The sequence below is a fragment of the Saccopteryx bilineata genome, chromosome 2, assembly GCF_036850765.1.
Source record: "Saccopteryx bilineata isolate mSacBil1 chromosome 2, mSacBil1_pri_phased_curated, whole genome shotgun sequence".
NCBI lineage: Eukaryota > Metazoa > Chordata > Mammalia > Chiroptera > Emballonuridae > Saccopteryx > Saccopteryx bilineata.
In genome coordinates, this window is record NC_089491.1 from 333,550,146 (window position 1) to 333,569,419 (window position 19,274).

The following is a 19,274-nucleotide window of genomic DNA, read 5'->3' on the forward strand; positions in this document are numbered from 1 at the left end:
TAGGTTAGAGCACAGAGTGAAAAGAACTCCCATAAAAAAAAGTAAAACAACATGTTTTAGACATATGCCCTGTAATAATGTATTTAATATAGACCTAGAAAATCAAAATTTACCAAATCAAGAAAAAAATCATTTTTATGATATAGGTTAAGAAAAAACAATTTTAATTTACCTGAAATAGAGAAAGTGATTTTTTTGAAGTCAGTCAACTGACTGACTTCAATTTAGGTTTTTGTATCTAATTTAGGTTTTTATATCTAATCTTTTATGAGAATTTTATAAATTGCTAAATCTGTCACAAGTTACTGTCTCATGGTTTTCTTAAGACAGCAGGGAGAGAAAATAGCTTAAAGAAATATTTTAAAAATATAAGTTATGGGGTACAAAAGATAACCATCACTACCTAAAAATTACATTTTCCAAAATAACCGGTTTTGCAAGATGGCCTGAAATGCAAAAACCATGATGAAATGAAACTTAGCTAATACCTTTACCACAGCAGTGATGAGTTAACAACTCCCACCTCCAAAAGCAAAGCGTGACAAAAATAATCGTAAAGATCCTGGTGTGACTAGGTGGATAAAACATCATCCAGAAGTGCCAAGGTCATTGATTTGACCCCTGGAGTCACCCGCTCAAACCCAAGGGCTCCAACCAAGGTCAGGGCAAATAAGCAATCAATGGGTGCACAACTAAGTGAAACAGAGCTGATGTTTCCCTCTCTCCCTCCCTCTCTCTCCCCCTCCTCTCTTTTCCTCTCAAAAAAAAAAAAAAAAAAAAATCCTAACAACCCCCTAGCAAGCTCTAAGAACCATAGAGACAAGTTTAGCCAATTTACATCTTCAGTCATCTCCATAATTGAAAAATTAAAATGGAGATATCATTTTCCTTATAAGAGGGAAGAGAGCCTGGCCTGTGGTGAGCAGTGGATAGAGCACTGACCTGGAGAGCTGAGGTCTGGTTTGAAACCCTGGGCTTGCTGGGTCAAGGCACATACAACAGCAACCAATGAACAGCTAGAGTGAAGCAACTACTTCTCGTCTACCCCCCTCCCGTAAAATCAATAAATAAAATCTTTAAAAAGAAATAAAAATAAAATAAAAATAAGGAAGAGATTCCTGGCTAAAAACAATTCTTTAAAACACTATAAACTATTGAAATTCCAGGAGAAACACTTCAAGTCAACTTTGAAGACCGTAATTCCCATATACATTGTTCTGAGGAATCAAGACCAAATGACAGCACTGCACACGGTGGTCTCCTCAGTTTCCGATGAAATCCCAGCATTTCTGGGACAGGTGTTTTCAAACAATCCTATGTCACAATAACCTGTCGAATCAATTTTGGCTCAAATCTGTATCTGTCAGTCACACATAATCTGGTACTGAAAAATCAGGCCAAAATTTTTCATGACAAGTGTAAAGAATAAGAACCCAAATTTAGTTATCTTTATATGTAAATATTAACCTAAAAAATGACCCTGAAAAGAGATAAATAAAAATGGTTCCATAAATCAACATGGGCTGGGAGTGATTAAAGCATGTACTTCTAAGTAGTAGCTTCATTATGGGCCTTATAATTATACTACTACACAGCCCTGCTTTAAAAGCAGAAAATGCCAAGCTTTAAAGCAAATGAGTAGCCAGTATGAGGGCTTCCTGAAAGCCAAAAATATAGAAATTGTATTTCTTTCCTTTTTTTTTAAACAGAGACAGAGAGAGAGTCAGAGAGAAGGATAAATAGGGACAGACAGACAGGAACGGAGAGAGATGAGAAGCATCAATCATCAGTTTTTGGTTGCAACACCTTAGTTGTTCATTGATTGCTTTCTCATACGTGCCTTGACCATGGGCCCTCAGCAGACCGAGTGACCCCTTGCTCGAGCCACTGACCTTGGGTCCAAGCTGGTGAGCTTTTGCTCAAACCAGATGAGCCCACGCTCAAGCTGGCGACCTCAGGGTTTCAAACCTGGGTCCTTGAGCATCCTAGTCCAACACTCTATCCACTGCGCCACCGCCTGGTCAGGCGAAATTGTATTTCTTTTAATCATTGGTCTCTATTACTGCATATGTGAGGAAGTTTTATAAGAACTCATATAAACCAGAGGAGTGAGATTATTAAGGCCTATTCAACATATGTTAACACTGTGCTGAAGATTCAAGTCTTTCAGTCTTATAGAAATGTGAGATGTCTAGCCTAAAGTATAGTAACAAATGCACTGAAGTATTAGGAAACTCTGAATGCTTACATATAAACATGCCTATTTTCAAGTCTAGTTTCAGGTACATATACTCTGCTTTGGTGCTATTTAGTAGTATTACTTTATGGCTGAGACCAAAAACAAGCAAACAATAAACATAGAAAAACTGAAAAGAACTGTGCTACAGGCTTGAAAAAAAATAAGTAGAAAACATAACGTAAACTCCATTAGAAAATTTCTTATAGACATTAGAAACTTTCTAATGGAGTTTAAAGAAAAAGTCTTGTATAAATTACAGTTTTTAAATAAACCTGAAATGCTTTGTGTTAAAAAAATAAAATACATGGTTCACAATATTTTTATTTTGGGAACTCTACCTGAAAGAGAAAATTAAGTCAGTACTTCTAAAAAGTTCTGCATACCAAACATTACAACAGTATCCCCTTTAGTAGAACTGTGAACTTCTAATCAAGAAATAAAGCTTCTCTCTGGGGCTTCACCTGTACACAGTAAAGGATTGGTAATATCTCAGTACCAGGGTACAAACTAGGGAAATATAGGAGAGATAATCTGAGCAATCTCAACTTCTATGAATGAAATGTGTTTTTAAGTTCAAGAACTTAAAATTCTATAAAATCTGGAAAACAGCATAGCAGTTCCTAAAAAAAAAACGAAACACAAAAATACCCATAAAATTACAATATGATCCAGCAATTCCCCTTCTGGATATATCCTCAAAAGAAATTAAAGCAGGGACTCTAACATATTTTTATGAACCCATGTTCATAGCAGCACTGTTCAAAAAAATCAAAAGATGGAAGCAACCAAGCATTATAAATAAGTGGAACAAATCAACGTTTCCCTCTCTCTCTCCCTTCCTCTCTCTCTCTAAAGTTAATAAATAAATTTAAATAGCCACAATAGCCATGTTGCTAAAGCTACCAGACTAGAGGACATAGCCAGATTGGTAAACTCTTTGGGAAAAGTTCTTTGGTTATCATTTACTTACATACTCCTACTTTCCAGCAATGCAAAGCATACAGTACCGCTGACACTTGAATAACATGGGTTTGAACTGAAGATTCACTTACACACAGATTTTTTTCAATACTATAAATGTATTTTCTCTTCCTTATGATTTTCTTAGCATATTTTCTTTTCCAACTTTATTGCAAGAATACAGTATATGAGAAATATAACAAAATGCATTAATCAATTATTTTTGCTATTGGTAAGGCTTAGTTGTTTTGGGGGAATCAAGTTATACAAAGATTTTCAACTAAACCCCAACATCCATGCTGTTCAAGGGTCAAATGTATTCCTGTGTTCAATGAACTAACTGATCCATAGATGTTTAGAAACATTTTCTATTTTCTAGGCTTTCCTTTCTTTTTTTTTTTAATAAATTTTTATTAATGTTAATAGGGTGACATCAATAAATCAGGATACATATGTTCAAGGAAAACACGTCCAGGTTATCTTGTCATTCAATTATGTTGCATACCCATCACCCAAAGTCAGATTGTCCTCCATCACCGTCTATCTAGTTTTCTTTGTGCCCCTCCCCCTCCCCCTCCCCCTCTCCCTCTTTCCCTCCCGCGCCTTTCCTTTCAAAAGCATGTTATGTTTGAAGGGTCACTTGACCAAAGGATGAGGGCGTAAGCATTAATAAAGCCTAGATCTTCAAATAAATCAAATTATGATTGCAATTGCTAGAGAAAAATCAAAGACTCTATGTTTTAGAACTCAGCTAAAGAATCAAGAAATTCCAAAGAGGAAAATAACTAGGAAAGAAGTTTGAAACTGATACTCCATGACCCATGACCTTCCCGATATTTAGAAGTTCCCAAGGATATGATTAAGCAAACGTGACGCCAACTTAGTCCATCAAAGCATCTTTCACTTGATTTATGCTTTTTATGTTTTTAATCATTCCTTTTTGGTTTCCAGAATGAACCATAAAACTTCTGAGATTACTTCTAACCCAGAGATTTATCTCTTTAAGAGCAGTCTCCTAGTCTTCTCCTTATAATCTAAATTACAAATGTAGAACAAATAAGCAGCATAACTAGCCCATAAAAAGACAGTCTTTCCTTCCATGGCTTCCTATATTGTCTACTACCTTTTGTTATTCGGATGGACAAAGAAAACTACTAGGCATCCAAAATAGTCCACTGTTAGATAGGCTTCCTTTAAGATCTGTCTCAAAATAATGGCTGTAGGTAGTTTCCAAGAATTTTAGTGGAAAATAAGTTCAGAATAATGAATATAGATTCTTTAGAAATGGCTGTTTTAATGAATGAATGCTTCCCTTCCTCCCCCTCCCCTTTCTATCTAAAACAAACACACACACACACACACACACACACACACACACACACACACGCACGCTCGCGCGCGGGCGGCTGATACATCATCCCAGGGTACAGATTGCTGGTTTGATTCCCGGTCAGGGCACATACAGGAACAACTTGATGTTCCTGTCTCTCTCTCCCTGCCTCCTCCCTCCGAAAAAAAAGTAAAGAAAATGGCTGTTTTATATAAATATTAGTGAAAGAGAAAAGACGCTAATTTGCAGCATGGACTAACCAGTGGTCGGCAACCACGGCTCACAAGCCATATGCGGCTCTTTGGCCCGATTGCAGACACAAAGGCCAGCTTAGGAGTACCCTAATTAAGTTAATAACATTGTACCTACCTATATAGTTTAAGTTTAAAAAATTTGGCTCTCAAAAGAAATTTCAATCGCTATACTGTTGATATTTGGTTCTGTTGACTAATGAGTTTGCCAACCACTGGACTAACCCATATCCAAATTACATCTTCTATCAAAACTATTATCACCAGTTCACTAGAACTATATTAAATGACCCTAAGATTAGTAAAATGCATGGTGGTGGGGAAAAAGGATAATACATAATTTTTTAAAATGTATATTCTTCAAAGTGGTTTTGAGATAAGCCACACATAGTCTGTTCTTTACCAATTTCAACTTAAACACTATTTTTAAAAATTGTTATTTATTGATTGCAATGACAGAGGAAGGGGGAGTAAGAGGGGGAAAGGAACACTGAGCTGTTTCTGTATGTACCCTGACCAGGGATCTAACTGGCAACCTCTATGCTTCTGGAGGGTGCTCTAACCACACAAAATGTTCAGCCAGGGCTAAAACACTATTCTTGTTATTACACTAAAACAGACTTTTGGTTAAAATGCCAATGACTACTTCAAAAAAGTATTATTGAGTCAAAAAAATTCCTCTCCCTTTATGTACCCAAGTACTTCAAACTATAAAAGGAGTGCAACAGAAACTCACAAAGTTTGTTTTAAAAAAAAGACTGAAAACATCAAAACAGGAGGCTAAATAATATTGTTTATTTTCAATTACCCAGAAATAAAATAGAATAGCAATATAAATAAATGAAATCATAGATAAAGACAAATTTGAGTTATTCAACTGTCCTTCTGGAGGTGCCTACAAGTTGCTCTTCATTCAACCAATGGTTTGGGCAAAAGTATGTTTACAGTTGTCAGTTTGCAAAACAGTTTATTTTAGTATAATAAGTATGCCTTTTTCCATACAAACCACTGTAACCTACTTTTGCCCACTCTGCATTTTTAAGAACCTGTGTCTCAGGCACCTTGATTGCTTTTTTCTTTTTTTTTCTTCTTCTTTTCCAAGTGAGAGGGAGATCGAGAGACAGACTCCCACACACACCCAGACCAAAATCCACCGGGCAACCCCCATCTGGGGCCAATGCTCTAGGGCAGGAGTCCCCACACTGTGGCCCACTGAGGCCATTTATCTGGCTCCGCTGCACTTCCGGAAGGGGCACCTCTTTCACTGGTCAGGCATCCGCATCCTGTGCTCCTGGAGTACTGTATGTGGCGGCGCTACAAAGCACGGCATTGCTCACGTACAGTACTACTTCCAGAGACACAGGACGCATGCAACATGGCTCTGGAAGCGTGTCATATCACTTGTTACGGCTAGCAGTAACAAATACGGAACCGGACATTGACCATCTCATTAGCCAAAAGCAGGCCCATAGTTCCCATTAAAACACTGGTCACTTTGTTGATTTAAATTTACTTGTTCTTTATTTTAAATATTGTATTTGTTCCCGTTTTTTTTACTTTAAAATAAGATATGTGCAGTGTGCATAGGGATTTGTTCATAGTTTTTTTTATATGTCCCAACAGTCTGAGGGACAGTGAATTGGCCCCCTGTGTAAAAAGTTTGGGGACCACTGCTCTAGGGCCATGCTTACAATGGAGCTCGTTTTAGCACCTAAGGAAGAGGCTCCATGGAGCCATTCTCAGGGCCCAGTGTCAATGCACTCGAACCAATAGAGCCATGGCTATGGGAGAGGGAAAGAGATATACAGAGAAAAGGGAGGGGGAAGAAGCAGATGGTTGCTTCTCCTGTGTGCCCTGACCAGAAATTGAACCCAGGACATCTACACACTGGGCTGACGCCCTATCACTGAGCCAATCAGCCAGGGCCGAGATTTTTCTCTTTTTTCTCTCTCTCTTTTTTTTTTTTTTTAAAGAGAGAGTCAGAGAGAGGGATAGATAGGGAAAGACAGACAGGAACGGAGAGAGATGAGAAGCATCAATCATCAGTTTTTCATTGCGACACCTTAAGTTGTTCATTAATTGCTTTATCATATGTGCCTTGACCATGGGCCTTCAGCAGACCGAGTAACTCCTTGCTTGAGCCAGCGACCAGATGAGCCCGTGCTCAAGCAGGCGACTTCAGGGTCCCGAACCTGGGTCCTCCACATCCCAGTCCGACCCTCTATCCACTGCGCCACCGCCTGGTCAGGAGAGATTTTTCTTTTTTAAGGTGGGTTAAGGGGGTGGCAGAAACTCCCAAGAATAAAGAGAATATAAACATTACTAATATGAACACAACTGTGGAAAGCAGAAAACTAATGGAGGAGTGTTAACAGTCTTAGCACGTCTGAGAAAACGGAAATAAGCCTAAGGGTAGGAAGGGAGAATGGGATGAGAATGCCACCAAGGAGCAAACTGACCCATTTGCAAAATCTCAGGCTCAGAAAACAGAATACAGATTACAGCAGATGTACATACAGATGGAACAGAAAACAAGAGTGGGTTCAAAATCTGTATAAGCAGTTAAGATTCCTAGATTTTCTTCCTGACTGAGCAGCCAGGCTACTATTCTCCTACCACCTCAGATGACTCAAGGTTTACATTGGGAAGACTGAAGTAGTGGGACTCCAGACTCTTGCACTGTAGACTCACGTCAAGGACAGGACTATCATACTGAAAATGGAAGATTAAATTTAAGCCCACACACCTAGTGGTGAGATCCATCCCTTGGCTCATTTTCCTACCTGCCACTGGCAGCATTGTTTATACTCTCCAAGCAGAAGACCAGAGGACTTCTCTCAGGGTAAAAGTAGTCCAAGAGAAAGACAATGATGAGAGAGACAGGGTGAAGACTCCCCTCTCAACTGCCCATCAATTGAGGGAGTAATCTTTGAAAAGACTATGGAATCCAGAATTCAGAGCATCCAACATAAGAAGTAAAGGAAATTCCCTAGGTTAGTGTTAAATAGAGACCCCAGGACAATAATTATGCAACAACCAGGAGAATAACCAAGCCAGATTTGAGCAAGAGGATTTAAGGCTCTTGGGGAAAGTTTTCTTCCACCAAAACAGAAAACAGTTACTAGTTTGAATATACTAACATGGTATTTAAACTTACTGACAAAGTTTGGGGTGAATTCTACAGATAACTAGAAAAAGAAGGAAATGTGAAAGAAAAAAGGTAATGTTTACCGTGAGAAAAAACGTTGCAAAAAATGGGAAATATTACCACAGTATATATGCTACATGGTTTATGATGTATACTGATTTAATAAAAAAAAAATGTGGCCTGACCAGGCAGTGGCAAAGTGGATAGAGCGTTGGACTGGGATGCAGAGGACCCAGGTTAGAGACCTCGAGGTCACCAGCTTGAGCGCAGGCTCATCTGGTTTGAACAAAGCTCACCAGCTTGAGCCCAAGGTCACTGGCTCGAGCAAGAGGTTACTCGGTCTGCTGAAGGCCCACGGTCAAGGCACATATGAGAAAGCAATCAATGAACAACTATGGTGTCGCAACGAAAAACTGATGATTGATGCTTCTCATCTCTCTCTGTTCCTGTCTGTCTGTCCCTATCTATCTCTCTGACTCTCTCTCTCTGTCTTTGTAAAAAAAAAAAAAAAAAAAGTGATATAATTATGTTAGATTGAATGAGAGGAAGTGGTGGGAGCCTAAATCCTTCTTTCATGGAGGAAGTCTATGCATAACTCCTCTTTTTATATCCTACACAGTTTTTTAGTACAATTTCAATTTTACAACTTTTTTTTTTTTTTTTTTTACAGAGAAAGAGAGAGAGTCAGAGAAAGGGATAGATAGGGACAGACAGACAGGAATGAAGAAAGATGAGAGCATCAATCATCACTTTTTCATTGTGTCACCTTAGTTGTTCATTGATTGCTTTCTCAAATGTGCCTTGACTGTGGGGCTGCAGCAGAGACCAAGTAACCCCTTGCTCGAGCCAGTGACCTTGGGTCCCAGCTGGTGAGCTCTGCTCAAACCAGATGAGCCCGTGTTCAAGCTAGCTACCTCGGGGTCTTGAAACTGGGTCCTCCGCATCCCAGTCCAATGCTCTATCCACTGCGCCACTGCGTGGTCAGGCTCAATTTTACAACTTTTAAAAAAAATTTTAAAGTTTAGTTTTGAATTTTTAAGTTTAAAGAAACTTTTAATTTTGATAAAAAATTAAAATTATGTAAGATTTCAAAATAAAAACTATTGGCCCTGACAGGTTGGCTCACTGGAAGAGTGCTGGCTGGAGTGTTGATGTCCCAGGTTCAAGTCCCTGTCAGGGCACACAGAAAAGGCGCCCACCCCTCCCCCTTTCACTTCTCTCTCTCACTCCCTCACCCTCTCTCTCTCTCTTCCCTCCTGCAGCCATTGCTCAATTGGAGCAAGTTGGCCCCGGGCACTGAAGATGGCTCCATGGCCTCCATCTCAGCTGCTAAGAGCTCGGTTGCTGAGCAAAAGAGCAATGCCTCAGATGAGCAGAGCATTACCCCTCCTAGTGGACTTGCCAGGTGGATCCTGGTTGGGGCACATGTGGGAGTCTGTCTCTCTGCCTCTCTCCTCTCACTGAATAAAAAAATTAATTAATTAAATAAAATAAAAACTATTATATGAGGTTACTTGAAATTCCTGAGTCAATTAAACGGAAGAAAAAGTGGATTGCGATCAGGGCAGAACATCTGAGTTAGTGATTTTGGAAGCTGGTGACTTTTTAATGACAAGACCCAGGGTGTGACTTGTGTGACCAGATGGCTGAGAAAAAGACGTAAAGAAATTACGAGGCCAAAGTGTTAGCTGAACTGTCAATCCAGATGCTGAAGCTGCCTAAAACAGTGATGTGTGGCCATGCTGGGTATTTCCCAAATTCACTTTTTACCATGTTCTCTGCCCTAGTATGTAGACCTGTATGGAATAGCTTCTGGTTGGGTTTATCCAAAAGGGAATCCCAGGGGGGAGGTTAGGAGTAAGGTCAAGACATTTATTTCTCCAGCTTCCTCCCTGCAAAGTCACCTCATGCTGGCTGTGTCCCTTCAACCGAAAACTACCACTCCTCTTAGGCAGTCAACTCCATACTGTTCTTGATAATTTGAATAACCACTCTCTCTCACATCTTTCCCAGTCTACAGATGTTCACAATTTGGCTACAGGTGACAAACACTATCTCTTTAGGTATCACATTTTTTTTATCCTATTTTAAGTGTGCCAACTGTTCCTGTTGGGACCCTGTGTGAAGAAGTGATGAAAATGAAGATGATAACGATGTAAGGTTGTAACAGAGAATAGTGTGAAGTAATTAGAGAAAAGTGAATACCATTTAAATAGCAATTACTAACATATTTTGAGCTCTAGGTTCCAAGAACTTTCACGAGTTCTTTGTAGATATGAACTCATTTAATCATTACAAGCATCCAGTGTGGCAAGCCGAGATCTTCTGTCTAGTTCATTTCCATATACCAACGCTTAGAACAGTTGCTGGTATATGGTAAGAACTCAAATACTGATTTGAAGTACATATAACAATAAGCAAATTTAGTAGGGAAGAGCTGACTTTTGGTATGGTGTAGCATTTCTCCTATTTACTTTGAAAACCATATGAAGATCGGGGACTTGTCACTCCCAGATCACAAAAACTAACACAAGACTAGGTAAGTCCATATATGAATGATTTTCTTGGGTAGCCTACAGTGCATCCTATTCCTTTATCTTCCCACGAGGTTATTCAGGACTTTGTTCCCATGCTTCTTTTTAAGTGTAATATTAAAAGTCATAAATCTTAAATTATTATGGATGTGCAGCTTAGGGGCTGTTTTAAAAGAACAAGCAACTTTAAGTACCAGCTATTAGTTTTAAGAAAAGAAATAAAAGATGAGGGGGCAATTTTTAAAAAATAAAGTGCAAACATAAGAATGGTAAAGGCAGCATGATCAAATATACACACACAAAAATAACACACATCAAAGATAAATATGAAAATTAGATAAGGAAACATAAGACAGGTGAATCAAAGAATGCAGAAATACAATAGGTATAAAAGGTTGCAATTAAACCCTTCACTGGATGCTCACACAGTTGCACGGAATAATCAAGGCAGCTATGACATCCGTATCTTATGAAGACCGAAAAGACAAGGTGAGAGAACCAACATACAGCCAAGTGAGAACTGCAAAGTATTTTCTGAACTCAGAACTGACGTTTCTTATCTTTACGTTACGTTACACTTCAAAACACAGGCAAAATATACGTGTACAAGAATCTTAGAAACCTGAGAAGTTTCCAGAATAGTAAACTCAAACTAGAGAAACATGGGCAAGAAAAGTGTGAGGTGAAAGGCTACGACTGGGAAGGAACTGCCAGACGCAACACTTTGGCACAGAGGGGTTGACTGATAAAACATCCTCAAGTGGAAGAAAGAGAATAAGAGGGGCTTGATTTGGTTGAAGGAAGACAGAACAGAAAAGCAAGGCGTAAGAAGCAAGGGTAAAACTTCAAGAGGACTGTACGGATGCCACAGTCCTGTGTAGGACTTGCAAATCAAATTCTACGGGGTGGGGAAAGGGACAGATCGCGACCGGCCAGATGCGACTAGTTTCCAAAAAGCCGCGTAGCTAGCTGTAGCTTCGCAGCCCCACCCCGCGGGAACAGCTCCTCCCCAAGGAGGACCTCACGAGGCCAACCGCCGGGTTCGGGCTCCGGCTCGTGCCTAGTTCCCACCCGGCCCGTGCCCCGCGGGACAGAACGGCCTCTCTGGACCCCTCACCGAACGCTGCAGCTCCCCAAGCCAAAACGAGGCGCGCTCCTTTCCGCTCGGATCTGGGTCGTGGTAAAGCGCCTGCACTGCCTGGTACACGAGCTGCAGAGTTGGCTTTGCCCCTTCCATGGTAGTGGCGGTGGTGGCAACAGAGACGGCTCTGGCTCCTCTCCGAGGCTCCTCCGGTGCTCCTCCTTCACGCTTCCTTACTGTGTCGGCCACGGCCGCTCCCCGACTGGCACCATCTCCTCTTTGGCCGTTACCAGGGCAGAGGGGTTCCCCGTGCAAGTTGCCCCCCTCGGAAACAGAGGTTAGGTCGTATTCAGGTTCCTGGCCTTTTTTTCGATCCTTCCACTAGACTCCAGACTTCTGAAACCAGACGCCGGTGCTCGCCTCCTCACCCGCTGACCGACCCTCAGAAGTCTGTCTTAGCACCACACTAACCACGCACTGTATGTAAACCGCGTTAATCCGGACCGGAAGCGGCAGCACGGATACCTTTAGCACACTTCCGCCTGGTGCAGTGCAAACAGCCTCCTTCCCGGCGCTCCTCCTCGAGTCTCCCCGCCCTCTTCCGGAAGTGGCCCTGCAGGGCCAGGAGCCGGAAAGAAGTGTTAGCAGGTGGTTCTCTCGTTCCTTGCTTCCGACTGGATCCAAGGACCGACTAGATCCTTGTTTTCCATACCTGAGCCGCTCTCTTCTTGGTAATGGATCTGAGATGTTTCTTCTGCCTTCCGACTTGTCCATCTCTCTTTAGAGAATCCTTTCTGACCCTGGTGGCCAAAAGACGTCATTTCAACCATCCTGGGCGTGCCTACTGTACAGAAATCCAATGACTTAAGACAGGTCTTCTATGCTGACTCTAGTGAAGGAGACAGACACGTAATCAAATAACTGTTGTAGAAACCTGAAATATGTGGTACATTGAAATAATGCCTAGAATCCCCGTTCATCCCTCTCTTTTCCACTAAGCTTTTACACCTCAAAGGGTATTTGTTTCTATTGCTCAGGACACTGAATTCCAGAGTATTTGCATGCATCTTTAAGGTCATTCCCACATTGAATTGTGTTTTTGTGTATGCCTTTCAGAACCCAAAATAAATGGTCTAACAATTCTTAAGTCACAGAATAAAATAAAAACCTTAAAATATGTACTATGAAGAAATCTGGGACAAAAGGTAGTAGTATTTTTTTTAATTTATTGATTTTGAGAGAGATAGAAAGGGGGGAGAAGCGGGAAGCATTAACTCATAATAGTTGCTTCCTTTATGTGCCTTGACCAGGCAAGCTCACGATTGGAACCGACAACCTCAGCAATCCAGGTGGTGGCTTTATTCACTGCACCATCACAGGTTAGGCTAGGTAGTAGTATATTAAAGTATTTCCCAACATTGTTGCTACTCCGTTGAGATAATAAATACTACTGTATGATCAATGCTTACAATATGTAAAGCGCTTTAGGTATAAGAGCTCAATTTAACACTATACCAACTAAATCCCCCTTTTAAGGAATAAGATGTAGGTAATGAAAGAAAAAAAAAGATGTAGATAATGTATTTGCCCAAGGTTACACAGTTCTTAAATAAAAGTCAGCATTTGACTCTACATCAGTCTCACTCTAAAGCCCGTTAAGTGGTACAGTCCCTATCATTCTGTGATTTAGCTTGCTCATGAATTGTTACTCTCAGTGGGTTTTCATTGCCAACATCACAATAAAAACAGTGTTAATGACCCTGGCTAGTTTGATCAGTGGATAGAACATTGGTTTGGCATGTGGACATCAGGGGTTCAATCCCTGATCAGGGCACACAGGAGAAATGATTGTCTGCTTCTCTTCCCCTCCCTTTCCCCCTTCTCTCTTTCTTTCTCTATGCCTCTCATAGCCACTGGCCTGATTGGTTTGAGTGTCCACTCCAGCCTGGTGCTAAGGATAGTGTGGCTGGTCTGACTGAGCACAGGCCTCAAGTGCTGAGGATAGCTTGGATGATTCGAGCATCCACCTCAGACAGGGCCGGGGGGGGGGGTTGCCAGATGGGTCCCGATCAGGGTGCAGGGGAGCATGCGGGAGTCTGTCTCTCTATCTCCCTACCTCTCACTTGGAAAAGAAGATAAAAAATAAAGTCAAAGCAATTGTTAATTTCATTACATATAATAGAATTTTGTTTATATAGAAAAATGTCCTTATTTACTTAGAAATACATAGTGAAGTGTTTAGGAATGATAAAGTATAGTAATGGAAACATCTGTCCTTTGTCTTCAGCTCCTGACATAGTCCTTCCAAAACTCTTGGCATTTCCTAAGTGATAGAAATGCCTTTATTATTATTATAAGAAAGTGACTCAAGGCAGTCCCCTACATAGCTTCAGGAAGGGGTAGGTCACCAGAAAAATCAACCAGACTGACCTACCATGAGTAAGAAATTGGATTGAATCATATAACCACTGATTTAATTCATCATGCCTAGTGGACACTGAAGCTCAGGGGAGCCTCTGGTCGATGAATACATTGATGTAACAACAGAGTGACAATACCAAGAGAGAACAAGGGAACTCTCCCTTCTTCGAAGAACTTGCCCAATGATTGCCTTTATAATAAAACTATAATTAAGTCATATTTATATTACTTTCCTGAGTCTGGGATCTTCTCTAGGAAGTTATTGAACTGGTGAGAGTTGTGGGAACCCTGGAGTTGTAGCAATTTGGTCAGGAGTTCAGGTGGCCTGGGAACTCCTGAAGTAAAGTGGACATCTGAAGCGAAGGCAGGTTTATGGGGGACTGACCTCTTAAGCCTGTGGAGTCTGATACTACCTCCAAGCAGTTAGTGTCAGAATTGAATTGCAGTTCAGCCAGTTGGGGTAGAAATGGAGTAGGTGAGATGTTCATGAAGTCCATAATTTAGTTCAATAGATATAAACTTTACATCCTTCCCCCCAAATGAAGCAAATAATGGCAAAATGTTCATAACTGTTTAGTGTAGGGGGTAAGTAAATGAATTCACTGTACCATTCTCTCTACTTTTCCATGTTTGAAATTTTCTAAGTTGAAAAAAAAGTCAAAACTGGGGATGGGTGGGGGAATCAAGTCGATTTTCATTTATTGACATGAAAAGGTGTCAGAAAATATTGGAAAAAGAAACAGGTTATGACTGAGCATGTGAAATACCTATTGATATTGACATCTGGAAGGATGTTCAAAAAAATGTCAACAATGGTTATCTGGTGATGAGATTTTGAATGATTCATACTTTCTTTTTTGTGTATTTCTTCATAGCTCTTATCACCACTTTATTTATTCCTTTTTTTTTTTTTTGGCTACTCCCTTCATTAATATATAGGCTCTATGCAGAGAGGGACTTTATTTTAGTCATTGCCATATCCCCAGTGCTTTGAACAGTGCCTGGCATATGGCAGGCATATAAGAAATATTTGTTAAATGCATTAATATTTATTTTATTTTAATTTTCTTTATAACAACTGTTTACATTTTTTAAAGATTTTATTTATTGATTTTACAGAGAGAAGGCAGAAGGAGAGTGAGAAATATTGCTTTGCTTTAGTTGTTCATTGCTTACTTGTTGTATGTGCCTTGACCAGGCAAGCCCAGGGTTTTGAACCAGTGACTTCAGCATTCCAGGTCAGCGCTCCATTCACTGTACGACCACAGGCCAGGCACAGCTGTTTACATTTTTATTTTCTTTTATTTATATTTCATTGAAAACAATACAGCTGTCCTAGGTGGGTAGCTCAATAGGTTAGAGTGTCATCCTGATACACCAAGGTTGGAGGCTCAATTCCCGGTCAGGGCACATACAAAAGTCAACCAATGAATGCATCAATAAGTGGAACAAGTTGATATCTCTCTCTCTCTCTCTCTCTCTCTCTTCTACTCTTCTGCTCTAAAATTAATCAATTGATCAATCAATTGATCAATTAAACAACGACACATATTTTTTTTCCCTGAACAATGACACTATAAACTTGAAGAAGTTATGACCATCAGAGGCCAATGTGGACTGCATCTTGATGGCTGTTTGTCAAGAAAAAGCTGCATAGGCCGTGGCCAGTTGGCTCAGCGGTAGAGCGTTGGCCTGGCGTGCGGGGGACCTGGGTTCGATTCCCAGCCAGGGCACATGGGAGAGGCGCCCATTTGCTTCTCCACCCCCCCCTCCTTCCTCTCTGTCTCTCTCTTCCCCTCCGGCAGCCAAGGCTCCATTGGAGCAAAGATGGCCCGGGTGCTGGGGATGGCTCCTTGGCCTCTGCCCCAGGCGCTAGAGTGGCTCTGGTCGCGGCAGAGCGACGCCCGGGAGGGGCAGAGCATCACCCCCTGGTGGGCAGAGCGTCGCCCCCTGGTGGGCGTGCCGGGTGGATCCTGGTGGGGCGCATGCGGGAGTCTGTCTGACGGTCTCTCCCCGTTTCCAGCTTCAGAAAAATACAAAAAGAAAAAGAAAAAAAAGAAAAAGCTGCATAGCCGCCTAACTGCTCCCAACTATTCAACTCTTAGGGCATAAATTCCTCCAGTGGCACAACTGGGGACAGCCCTAAACCCAGCAAACAAATCTCTATTACCTCAATTAAACACACATTCAAGGCTCGTATGATGAGGACAGCACTGTCTGGCTCTCCGGCTCAGAAATACCCCTCTGTCTGGCTAGCTTTTCATGCAATTTCACTTGCAAAGCAAATTCAAACTGGTGGGAGGGACTGGGGGGAAGGAGGATGGTGAATAGAGATCGTGAATTTCTATGGAGTAATGAGAGCACAAATGAACTGTCCATAGTCAAAAGGAGCCTTGTTTAAAGATGTTCTGAAGGACACTTCTGATAAGCTGGGATGGGAAAGCACTGAGTAGGTCTGAATTTTTTGTTTTTTCTGAAGTGAGAAGCGGGGCAGGGGGTGTGGCAGGCAGACAGACTCCCACATGCACCCAACCAGAATCCACCCGCATGCCCACCACGGGGCGATGCTCTGCCCATTTGGGGTGTTGTTCCGTTACAACCGGAGCCATTCTAGCTCCTGAGGCAGAAGCCATGGAGTCATCCTCAGTGCCCAGGCCAACTTTTTTTTTCTTTTTTTTCTTTTTTCTTTTTACAGAGATAGAGTGAGAGTCAGAGAGAGGGATAGATAGGGACAGACAGACAGGAATGGAGAGAGATGAGAAGCATCAATCATTAGTATTTCGTTGCGACACCTTAGTTGTTCATTGATTGCTTTCTCATATGTGCCTTGACTGTGGGGCTACAGCAGACTGAGTAACCCTTTGCTTGAGCCAGCGACCTTGGGTCCAAGCTGGTGATCTTTGCTCAAACCAGATGAGCCTGTGCTCAAGCTGGTGACCTTGGGTTCAGGCTGGTGATCTTTGCTCAAACCAGATGAGCTCACGCTCAAGCTGGTGACCTCGGGGTCTCGAACCTGGGTCCTCCACATGCCAGTCCGATGCTCTATCCACTGTGCCACCGCCTGGTCAGGCATGCCCGGGCCAACTTTACCTCCCTTGGCTGTGGGAGGGAAAGAGAGAAATAGAGAGAAAGGAGGGGGGGTAGAGAAGCAGATGGTCGCTTCTCCTGTATGCCCTGGCTGGGACTCGAACCCAGGACTTCCACACACTGGGTCAACGTTCTACTGCTGAGCCAACCGGCCAGGGCCTGAATTGTTTTTGAATAGTAGCAATGTGAGATTTGTTTTGGAAAAGGAATATGAGACCAAGAATTCTGGGACAATGGAAGCGAAAAAACAGACACAGTTCAGTAAAGTTCCACCAAGCTGCCTCCAATTCCTTCTCCTTTGTCCCGCACAAAGTCTCCCTTCCCCTTTTGAGCTCTTCTCTTTGCAAGCTGGATATAGAGGAGGGGTAAAGTAGCTTTCTTCCAGCAAGATTAGTGTTCATGTCATATTATGTTGTGTTTTATCCACAGTTTATTGACATTTAGCCCAGTTTTCCTTCAGGGTATTAAGCAATGCATTGGGGCCGGTGTCAGATGAGCCAGACTGTTGCCCAACCAGACTGGAGAATGCAGTTCCTTCACAAATGCATATGTTCCCACCCGCATGTAGAGAGAAAGCAATGGCTCTTCTATGGTGTGATTGAAAAAGAGCTGTCCTAAAAATGAGACCCCCTGGCGACAGTTCCAGCACTTCTTTTCAGCCATGTGACTCGAGCCAAGGAACTAACTTCCTTGGCTGGACTCCCATCCAAAACAGGTCATGACACCTACTATCCAACACACACAAAAGACCAAGTAAGTGCCTTGGCATTGGCTCAGTGTAAACACTGTAAAGTATTTAAATACATTTTTGCAAATATATATGGAGTCAGTTACTTCTGGTCTTACTGAGATACTTAGAAATCACAGGTTTTTAACCACAAATCAACCAGCTTTTCAAATATTGGAGGAATAGTGTATTTGATGAGGTACCAAGGTAATAAATAAGCCAAAGTCTCAGGCACTCCCACCAGGCACATACCTGTAACTACTGTCACACCTGTCACACTGCCTGCACCTCTCTGCTTCCCAGGGTCAAAGTGCTTACCAGCCAACTCCTGCTTCCTGAATAATTTAGATCCATTTATGACTCTGTCTGGTGGACACTGAGCACATCCCTGCTCTGGTTCCACACTGCTGAATCTGGACTCCAGAGCCTCTTTACATGGACAAGCCCAAAGCCCTCATCATTGTCCCCTAGCCTTCTAGATCTCTCCACATTCCAACTTCCCTCTTCCCCCAATTCCCAAATACTTCACCTTCCAGAGCTCCAACTTTCAGGGCTCATCCCTCTCTGCCACTTTGATTCTCAATGGTATCAACCCAGTTGCACATTAAAATCCCTTGGGAACTTTTTTTTTTTTTTCCTGAAGTTGGAAACGGGGAGGCAGTCAGACAGACTCCCCGCATGCGCCCGACCAGGATCCACCTGGCACGCCCACCAGGGGGCGACGCTCTGCCCATCTGGGGCGTCACTCTGTTGCAACCAGAGCCATTCTAGCGCCTGAGGCAGAGGCCATGGAGCCATCCTCAGCACCCGGGCCAACTTTGCTCCAATGGAGCCTTGGCTACAGGAGGGGAAGAGAGAGACAGAGAGGAAGGAGAGGGGGAGGGGTGGAGAAGCAGATGGGCGCTTCTCCTGTGTGCCCTGGCCGGGAATCGAACCCGGGACTCCTACATGCCAGGCCGACGCTCTACCAGTAAGCCAACCAGCCAGGGCCGGGGAGGAACTTTTAAAAATAGAGATGCCTTGCCTGCGTACCTTCCTAGACCAGTTAAATCAAAAGCCCCAGGCCTAGGTTCAGAGCTCAGTCTAGGTGCTTTAAAGCTTTCAGGTAATTCTAATGTGCAACTAGGTCATTAGCCATGCTTTATTTTTTTACAGAAGAGTTTCTTAGGAGGAGAGCCACAGGCATTTGGGGCAAGACAACTCTTCCTTATTCGATCTGACCTGGCTATTATAGAATGTCACTAGCACACTCCAGTCATGATGACAACCAAAAATGCACCAAACATCTCCCAATGCCCCTACTTGCAAATCTCACCAACTCTTCTTCTTTCTTCTGTGCACCACCTACCCCACCCTTCAGTTCTCATGTGACCAATGTTCTAGTTTGCTCAGGCCCAAAGTGGGTTTTTTTAAAAAAACATTTACTGGCCTGACCTGTGATGGCGCAGTGGATAAAGTGTCGACCTGGAAATGCTGAGGTCGCTGGTTCGAAACCC

At 42.2% G+C, this 19,274-nt stretch overlaps 1 protein-coding gene across 1 annotated transcript in view; it reads right to left on the reverse strand.

Moving 5' to 3' along the window:
- TNPO3 (transportin 3) overlaps positions 1-12,407 on the reverse strand; it is a 72,426-nt gene extending 60,019 nt beyond the window's left edge. Inside the window, exon 1 of the mRNA XM_066262275.1 lies at positions 11,580-12,407. Within this exon, the coding sequence (XP_066118372.1) occupies positions 11,580-11,699 (120 nt within the window). The 5' untranslated portion in view covers positions 11,700-12,407. The remainder of the gene's footprint in view (positions 1-11,579) is intronic.
- Positions 12,408-19,274: the final 6,867 nt, after the last annotated feature.